At 41.4% G+C, this 9,945-nt stretch overlaps 1 protein-coding gene across 1 annotated transcript in view; it reads right to left on the reverse strand.

Annotated features, from left to right (window-relative positions):
• The window catches only part of ATP12A (ATPase H+/K+ transporting non-gastric alpha2 subunit), a 30,283-nt gene extending 21,305 nt beyond the window's left edge, over positions 1–8,978 (reverse strand). The window contains exons 1-4 of the mRNA XM_015814858.1: positions 8,701–8,978; positions 5,287–5,427; positions 2,269–2,328; positions 1,631–1,834 (exon numbers count right to left, since the gene is read on the reverse strand). Of these exons, the coding sequence (XP_015670344.1) occupies positions 1,631–1,834; positions 2,269–2,328; positions 5,287–5,427; positions 8,701–8,709 (414 nt within the window). The 5' untranslated portion in view covers positions 8,710–8,978. The remainder of the gene's footprint in view (positions 1–1,630; positions 1,835–2,268; positions 2,329–5,286; positions 5,428–8,700) is intronic.
• Between the last annotated feature and the right edge of the window lie 967 nt (positions 8,979–9,945).

The raw sequence follows: 9,945 nt of genomic DNA on the forward strand, positions 1-9,945 counted from the left end.
TTTAGCTGATTCATATCCAAGAAGAGCCCAGTTAAGTGGCCGCATTTAGGAGACCTTGCCTGATCTTGAAAAGCTAAGCCGGTTGAAACTGGCTGATACTTGGGCAGTACACCAAGTTGTAGGCTAGACTGAGAAGGTGATAAAACACTGCAGAGGAAAACCATAACAAACACTTCATCTACTGCTGCCAAAAATAATAATAACCGTACATGGACCTGCCCATGAAATTACCGGGAACCAAGCTAGACTGAAGACAGCCTTACCACTTTACGTTGCAAGAACAACAGTAACAATTTCCATAAAAGCTTACACTATTGGTCATCTCCCATCAAGTTTACCTGTTCTTATTTTATCTTAAAAACAATCTTTGGTACTTTATTCAATAAAGATTACACTTTATTGTGCCAATTTTCTCTATACAGGAAGAAACATTTTATCCTCGGGTGCAACAATCATGAAACATGAAGTCCACGATAAAAATGTTATACAGACAGTCCTCAGCTTAGGACTACGAATGGGACCAGCATTTCCATTGCCAAGCAAGTTGCTCCTAAAGTGAGTCACACCTGATTTTATGACCTTTTTTGCATGATTAAGTGACTTTGCTAGTCGGAAGTTGACTAGGAAAATCGCAAATGGTGATCACATCACCCCGGGATGCTGCAACTCATGTAAATACATTCCAGTTGCCAAATGCCTGAATTTTGATCACATGATCGTCGGGATGATGTGACAGTTGTAAGTGTGGGGACCAGTCATAAGTCACTATTTTCAATGTCATTGTGATTTTGAATGTCACTAAATGAATGGTTGTAAATCAAGGACCACTTGTATCATTGTAAGAGCTGTGGTGGCGCAGTGGTTAGAATGCAGTACTGCACGCAATTTCTGCTGACTGCTGGGTGCCAGCAGTTTGGCAGTTCGATTCTTGCCGGCTCAAGGTTGACTCAGTGTTCCACCTTTCTGAGGACGGTAAAATGAGGACCCAGATTGTTGGGGGGGGCAACAGGCTGACTCTGTAAACCACTTAGAAAGGGCTGTAAAGGACTATGAAGCAGTATATAAGCCTAAGTGCTATTGCGGGAGGCGGGGGAATGGATGGATGGATGGATGGATAGATGTCCAGCCATGGTCATGCAATGGTTAGAATGGAGTATTGCGGGCTAACTCTGCCCACAGCCAGGAGTTCGATCCTGACAGAACTCAAGGTTGACTCAGCCTTCCATCCTTCCGAAGTCAGTAAAACATTGTTGGGGAAAATAGGCTGACTCTGTAAACTACTTAGAGAGGGTGTAAAGAACCGTGAAGTGGTATATAAGTCTAAATACTATTGCTATCCTTCCTTCCTTTCCTCCCATAGTGGCGCAGTGGTTAGAATGCAGTATTGCAGGCTGACTCTGCCCACTGCCAGCAGTTCGATCCTGCCTGGCTCAAGGTTGACTCAACCTTCCATCCTTCCAAGGTCGGTAAAATGAGGACCCAGATTTGTTGGGGGCAATTTATGCTGACTCTGTAAACTGCTTAGAGAGGGCTGTAAAGCACTGGGAAGCAGTATATAAGTCTAAGTGCTATTGCTATTTTTATTGGGGAAGACCCTTGTGGGAAAAAGAGAATCCCCTGTAAAACTTACATCATCAAACGCCGAAGTCACTTTTTGAGAATACTCAATCGCAAAAGCGATCCAGCAAAGGATAGCTCCAAGCCACAAGAGGACGGAGAACCCCCCTATCATTTGCTTGAGGAACTTGATGATTTCTGGGGTCGATTTGGGGGGCGTGAGAGCATTGGGACCATCACGGGCCAGGATCTCTGCTGCTCTTGCACTCGTCAGGCCCTTCAGCAGACAAGGGAGAGAGTTAAAATTAACAGCTCAGCAATCCTACCACTTCAAAAGCAAACATGAAATTGATGAAGCGGGGATATTGACAAAACAGTAAATTGGGGGTGGGGGGGTGGAATCTTAATGCAATTTATCATTGAACTAATGTTAGTCTGTCTCTCTGTGCTTGTCTGTACAGATTAGATTCATTTACACAAACACACACACACACACACACACACAATCATGCCCAGCACGCACACGGATGGCCTGAAACCTAAGAACAGGCAACTATGGATTACAATGGCAACAAATATTTAAAGAGCATTACTTCAAGGACAAGAGCACAAATTCTATTTTTAGTGACACACTGAACTAAATAGATTTTAATAGCATTGCACTCCTCAGCCCTAACATTTATGAATATTCTCTGGCCAATATTTACTTACTTTCATGATGCTGGTGCCATATTTTTCTTCTAGTTCTTGAATGCTGAGTTTATGGTCCTCCTGAAACGGTAAGAAAAAGGCAGACGTTAAGTTTTTTTTTAATTTGTTGGTTTTATTAGGATCATGTGCTTCTCAAACTGACTCCATGCTTGCCACAAATACAAAATATGTATACATAAAATAATGGATTAGTTTCCTTTGTCGCATCTTGTTATGAGCCACTTGTTAATTACAGCTCTGCCAAAATGTATTAAGGTACTCTATCTTATTAAAATTCTTTAACTTACTGAATAACTCTATGGTTATTCACAAATGTTAACCTCTCATTTGTCCAAAATTCTGCCCTGGCAAAATTTTGCAATGATGTCTTGCTTAAAATGGAAGATATACTGTAATTCCTCCTGTTCTTATTGAGAGATAAGATCAGTATAAAGCAGCAGCTGAAAGCAGAAGCAGATATAAGGACCAAACAATCTAAGTTATTGCGGTAACTCTTGGTGGGTCTTCTGAAGACTAGGCTGAAATGATAATTCAGGAACCCTAAATAGTTGCTCGTAACAAACCTATCTTGGAAATTATCTGGCAAGAATCGAATTTCTGCAGAGAACCAACTTAATCTTCTGACTAGCTTTACACATCATTGCATCGCCCCAGATTAAGAGATCATTTTTAATGATTTAATTTGTGACTTTTAAGTGGGAATGAATTGTGACTCAATACTGAAATAAATATAAATCAGAAATCTCACCTAGCAATACTAAAAAAAAACCCTTCACTGCCCACTAGAGAGCATACACTTTCTAAATACATTTGCTCTCTAGTTAAGTTTGACTTCTGGAAGCTTCATGGAGACATCCCTGCAGTTTTCTTGACAATATCAAAGGGAATTTGTCCTTGTCTTCTCCCAAAAGGTATTTTCCCCCATCTTCCAACTTATCCTCCACTTCTCTGATTTTCCCATTGTCCTTCATCCAAGAGATAAACCGGGTGCAATCCTACTTAGCTTTTTTACATCAGCTAACCAGGTCAGCTAAGTGCTGCCACCTAGCTGAAGATATCAAAATGTTGTGGGTGTTAATTTGGGGACTGATCTTGGCGACTAGAGGGACAAGTCCATGCAGTTCTTGGCAGCATTTTCAGAAGTGTTTTGTCCTTGCCTTCTTCTTCCTGGTCTAAGAGAAAGTGACTGTCCCAACAGGCTTTGTGCCTAAGGCAGGACTAGAATTCACAGTTTCCTCCCTCCCAATCCAACCACTAGACCGAACTGGCTTTCTTGAAGAAAATGTCCCTCTGCATTGTTTGTTTTCTCTTGGAGGAGAGCAAGGTGCATCTGGTGCGGGTCAATTTTCACCAAGGTTGATGCATTTTATGGGAATTGCAAATTAGCAAAAAATTAATCTTGGCTAAATTAAAAGAACACTTTTTAAATATATATATTCTTGCTGTTTAATGATTGTTGCAAGGAAAGAGGGACTAGGAATAAATGTTCACTGAGATCAGAATCATCCAGTCTGGAGGAAAAGCTTGCAATTTTCAAAGAATAAAAAGGAACAAAGAGAAGGTAGCATTGCCCCATGGAAGTACCTATGATCCTTTGAACTGGGGAAAGCGTACTCACAAAGAGTAGAGTTGAGGAAGGGACTTGGGAGATGCTGCAACATTTAGCATACCTTTTTATTCCCAAATTCCTTACCCCCAACCCCTTTGAAACCCCAAGTTCTCTTTTAGTCCAAATCTAAAACATTTCCCAATTAGATGGATTGCCCTTTCGTTCTCATTGTCCCAGACAATCCCATCATCTCAGGAGTATGGGATAGGAGAGAGGTCTCCAAACCTAGCCATTTTAAGACTTGTGGTCTTCAATTACCAGAATGGCTGGCTGGGGAATTCTGGGAGTTGAAGTCCACAAGTCTTAAAGTGGCCAAGTTTGGAGACCCCCCCTAGAATAAGACACACACCTATCTGGAGAGCTTTTCATTGAAGGAGGGTAATTTAAGGGGTTATGGGTTATATGAGATGCACATGGGAATATGGATAGCTTCTACCCACCTCCAGATATACAGCAGCATCTCCAAAAGAGCAATCTGCTGAAAGCAACACCATGTCAGCAACTGGACAGATGTGCATCTAATTTAGATGGCTGCAAAGCCTGTGATAATGTTACTGGAGCAGCGTTTGCTTTGCTCTAGCTGAACCTGGCTAATGCAGTGTGATTACACACACTTGAAGCAGCAGGAAGCCGCAGCCAAGAAGCCAGAGCGCTACCAAGTAGTAGTGTGTTGATGATTTCAAATTCCTCTCTCTCTCTCCCTCCCTCCCTCCCTCTTCTCTCTCTCCTCCCCCCCCCCCCCATTTCTATCCAAATGAATATTAATCTTCCTGATGAAATCTCGGGTGGAGCTTGACAAACAAGACTTGGCATGAAGGAAAGAGAAAATTCAAGATTGCACTGATTGCAAATTGTGTGCAGAGGCATCTAAAAGTGCTTTCTGGCTATCGACAGTTAAGATTCGCGGCACTGCAGAAATATTGTGGCCAGAGAAGACATTGATTTTCCTAATTTAATTGAATGGGCCAAAAGTGGATTACGGCTCTTTTCTTTGTGTGATCCTGTTGCCTTCATTCATAGATTTGGGGCCAATTTGTCAAGGGCAGAGGCTGCTTCCTAAGCAGATCTGCTTTGGAACTGAAGTCTGAGGATTTGTGAGTAGAGGCATCAGCTTAACAAAATTAGGGTAATGATAGTATTTGCCTATCTAATTGAAATGCAATTAACTTGCATATGGAACACCATTTGTATTTGGACAGTAAGGGTGCAAAACTATTTGTTGTCATAGAGATGAGTCATTTAGGAAGCAAATTACTTCCTGTTCCGAGACTGAAACTTTTGTATTAATAATCGTCTTCCCTAAAAAAGAAATAATCAGGAAAACAAGCGATCTTATATTCGATCCACCTACTTAGCCGTGTGCAACCAGGAATTAACAAGAATGTAGGTTGGTATCTGTGATGACTTACCAAATCCAGTTCTTTCTTAAGCTCTTCCGTCTTGTTTTTCTTCTTGTTGCCTTTCAAATCTTTTTCCTTTTCGTCTTCCTTGTATCCATCATCCACATCCTTGGTCCCACTTATCTCTATCGAATAGATACCCGTATTTTTCTAAAACGTAATTCAGCAGGAAAGTTAGGTTGACTTATTTTGGTGAAGTTACCAATTTATTTTCAGGGGGTCCCTTAAAAGGGCTCCATCTTGCAAGAAAAACTTCCAAAACTTCCATTCTACCCTCTACTAGCTCAAATTCTCCTAACTACTTGGAGAACGGTGTAAAATTCTAAAACTGGTGCATGCTTTTTAGGGGGAACAATTTTGCGAAACTTTATCTGAAAATGTGCTGTGAGCTGACTGTTTTTAGAATGAAGACTGTGTGTTCCTTTGACCCTTGTGGTACAACAATCACATCAGTGTGGCTACAACAAGCCAAAAACAATACAATAGCAGATTGCCGGGATGTTATTTTACGTTTCTTTGCAAACTGAATCAGATCAATTGAAAACCCAGACAGGGAAGCAAAGTGGATAGAAGAAATAAACCACATCCTCTACAAACTCTGTGAATGGTTTATGTTTTACGGGTAGACTGTGTGGATGGAGTTCACCATTTTTATAGACATAACTTCCCAGATTGTAATTGATCTATAAAATCTATAAACTTGCAATCCACTTAAACAACCTGCAAGTGGCTGTCTCCATTCCTTTCCAGATTCTTTGAGACATTATTATTATTGCATTGCTAAGCATGGCTACACTTGATAGTAGAGGATCAGATCACCAAGTGCATTTCTGGTTGCCATAGCAATAAGGAATGCAGCTAAAAATCCTTTAAAAAGCCCTTTTGTTTTCATTTTTCAACCATACATAGCATTTATTTTTATTTTGTCTACCATTGATAGATCTTTTAATTATTTTTCTCCCTGTGGTTTTTTTTTTAGTAACCCTCGTATTCCATTTTTCCCTCTAATTGTTATTACCAGGAGTCCCATAATTTAGCTTAAATGTTCATAAGTTTAATTACTGTTTGAGGGTTTTACAAAAAGGAAAATATTTTCAATTACGACCATTTATTTTTCCTTCATATCGTCTCAAATCTCATCTTCTCCTATTTGGGATTTCCAAAGTACTGTTTCATAATATTCCATAATATTCACCCTTTTCTCAATACTTAGCAAAAAAGAACAACAAAGTGATGCAGAGTCTAGAGCAGGGGTCCTCAACCTTGGCCACTTTAAGACTTGTGGACTTCAACTCCCAGAATTCCTCAGCCAGCTTTGCTGGCTGAAGAATTCTGGGAATTGAAGTCCACAAGACTTAAAGTGGCCAAGGTTGAGGACCCCAGCTCTAGAGGATAAACTGTACGATGAACAATTAAGGGACCTAACTCTAATCTAACGGAGAAGGACCAGAGGTGACCTAATAGTTGTCTTCCAGTACTTGAGGGGCTGACACAAAGAAGAGGGGGTCATCCTATTCTCCAAAGCACCTGAGGGCAGGACAAGAAGTAACAGATGGAAACGTATCAAGGAGAGAAGCAACCCATAACTAAAGAGAAATTTTCTGACAGGGAGAACAATTAATCAGAGGAACAACTTGCTTCCAGAAGTTGTGAATGCTGTGACACTGGAAGTTTTTAAGAAGAGATTGGACAATCATTTGTCTGAAATGGTATAGGGTCTCCTGCTTGAGCAGGGGGTTGGACTAGAAGACCTCCAATCTCTTTTGTCTTTTGTCTTGGACAGGACCAGCTTTTTCTTATGCTGTCCTAGCACTTAAGAGTTACAGTCATAGAAGCCTAGAAGTATAGAGCTGGAAGGGACCACAATGATCATCTAGGGCAAACTTCTGCAGTTAATTATCCCATCATGAGAGGTGACTATCCATCCTCTCCAGTGGTGGGATTCAGACGGTTCGCACCACTTCGGCAGAACCAGTAGCTAATTTTTTGTTGCCCAGGCCCAGAACAGACTTCAGGAAGCAGCATCCACATAGAGAACCAGTTGTTCACATATTTGAATCCCACCACTGGATAGATAGATAGATAGATAGGTAGGTAGGTAGGTAGGTAGGTAGGTAGGTAGGTAGGTAGGTAGGTAGGTAGGTAGATAGATAGATAGATAGATAGATAGATAGATAGATAGATAGATAGATAGATAGATAGATAGATAGATAGATAGATAGATAGATAGATAGATAGATAGAAATAGATACAGTGGTGGGATTCAGCTGGTTCGCACCACTTTGGCAGAACCGGTAACTAATTTTTTGTTGCCCAGGCCCAGAACAGACTTCCGGAAGCAGCATCCACATAAAAGAACCAGTTGTTCACATATTTGAATCCACCTCTCCCTAAAAATTTCAAGAGATGCACAACTATCACCAAAAGATTGCCCCACTTGCATGCAGATCTCACCACCGGGAAACCTAAAAATATTGCCGCAATAGATAATTAGCTCTGTTGCATATTACAAAATAGCGGCCAACATCTATGAATTCCTGAGAGTCAATGATTTCAGCTACCTGAACCTGTGAATACGACATAGTCTTTCATTTTTAGATATTAGGGTGCTTCTTTCAGTTTCAGGTCATTCTGGTTAGGGTGCCTGAGTTTGCTAAGAATGACAAGGGGATTTTTAAAAGCCTTGCCTCTGAAATGAGACATTTACCAGAATCCTTCCCCAGCTGATGCTTTCCCAATGAGTGAATTCAAAGGAGCATCGCTCAGAAGAAACTTCAGTTTCACCATCTGATTTCTCCAGCAAAAGGGCTGAGTTACAGATAATGAGAAGGATCATTTAAGAAGAGACTGGAGAGAGTCATTTGTCTGAAATGGTCTAGGGTCTCCTGCTTGAGCAGGGAGTTGGACTAGAAGACCTCCAAGGTCCCTTCCAACTCTGTTATTCTGTCATTTCTGTTTGGTTATCATTTACATGAGGTCTTGGAGAAATATTGTCATTTATTCTAGATAATCCTAAATGATAGATGTGTGTGTGTGAGAGAGAGAGAGAGAGAGAAAGAGGGAGAGACTCCTCTCTTTCCATCTATGATCAAGTTTATAATTCTGCATAAGTACAAAAGTCAGGAAAAGTATTTTAAATAGGATCTCTCTCTCTCTCTCTCTCTCTCTCCCTCCCTCCCTCCCTCCCTCCCTCTCTCTCTCTCTCTCCCTCTCTCCCTCTCTCCTGTCCTCCCTCCCTCCCTCTCTCTTTCTCTCCCCAAAATGTCTTTAGGTTGTCTGAAAACCAAGCTCCTTCATCAAAAACCCTCTTGGTAAAATTTTGCTGCCTGTTGCATTTCCCCCCCAAAAAGGCTCATAAATCGTCAAGACCTAAGAGAAGCCAACTGTTTGATTATTCAATTCCCAAATTCCCAATTTACTCACCTTTCCCATTTTGTGAGTTCCTCTTCCTTGGAACGCGGAAGACAATGGAGGACAACGGATTTCTGGAAGGCAGATCAATCAGTGTAATCAAGTGGACCACAAACACTTAGATCAAAAGTACCAGAGAAGGCTGGCAACCAGCTAGACCCCAGAAGTTGGAATGGAAGAGCCCTGGAAGGAAAGCGCTTTCCAGACTTTGTAAGCTCCTAGCAGGTGACCCAAGGTGAGCTGGAGCCCTCTTCACACTTAGGCATCCTTTGGATGTGACAGGTTCACCTCCCTGTGGGAAGCATCTGCTGCTTGTTGGCCTTTTTATGAAGGCAGCTAAGCCACGCCCCCTTGTCATCTCCAAGTCATTCCAGGCTCGGCTTCACTCAACAGTAGGTGGAACCATACCACAATAATAGGCAGATAAGTCCCAGGTCAACGTTTCTAATTATACTTTGCAAACTTTGTTCCCTTCTCCGGGGTCCATAAAAACATTAAGCCATCCTTTTCCTTCCTGTTTTCTTCTTGACTCTCTGTGTTAAAGGAATGAAAAGGAAACAGATCCATTTTATAGCTGAGATTCCTTTTCTGATCAGAGAAGAAGAACAGGACAAGGAAGAGGAAAAAATTTACCTATAAACTGGCGCCAATTCGGAAAGGGTTTTACCTTATACCGGTGGTCCTCGTCTTACAGCTGAGCCCAAGATTTCTGTTGCTAAGCGAGACAGTTGTTGAGTTTTGCCCCATTTTACAACCTCTTCTTGCCACAGTTGTGCAGTTATTAAGTTAAAAACAGAGTTGTTAAGTGGGTCGCAAAAGGGGACCGTGTGACCCCTGGGACGCTGCAACCGTCATAAGTATGAGTCAGTTGCCCGGTGCTTGAATTTTGATCGCGCAAGATGGGGAAGCTGCAACGGTTATGTGAAAAACAGCTATAAGTTGCTTTTTTTCAGGGCCACCCTAACTCTGAACGGTCACTAAACTAACCGTCGTACGTCGAGGACTATCTGTAATATGGTGGGGCCTCTCTGTATAATTAGGATCTCATTTCATTTGTGATTCCTCAGAATTGCTAGATTTCTTATTTTGTAATCTTTACAGTGTAAGGCTAGCAAAACCAGATGGCTTGCTATCTGACACTCTTCAATGGAATGGCAACCAACTAAGGGTGCCTGTTCAGAGTTTTTAAACAAGTATCTTTCTTGGTATCCTGATAGGAACCTCCAGAATTTGCCTGGAATACTTCTGTAGGTTCCT

The sequence above is a fragment of the Protobothrops mucrosquamatus genome, unplaced genomic scaffold (assembly GCF_001527695.2).
Source record: "Protobothrops mucrosquamatus isolate PMUCROS unplaced genomic scaffold, P.Mucros_1.0 scaffold287, whole genome shotgun sequence".
NCBI classification, from domain to species: domain Eukaryota; kingdom Metazoa; phylum Chordata; class Lepidosauria; order Squamata; family Viperidae; genus Protobothrops; species Protobothrops mucrosquamatus.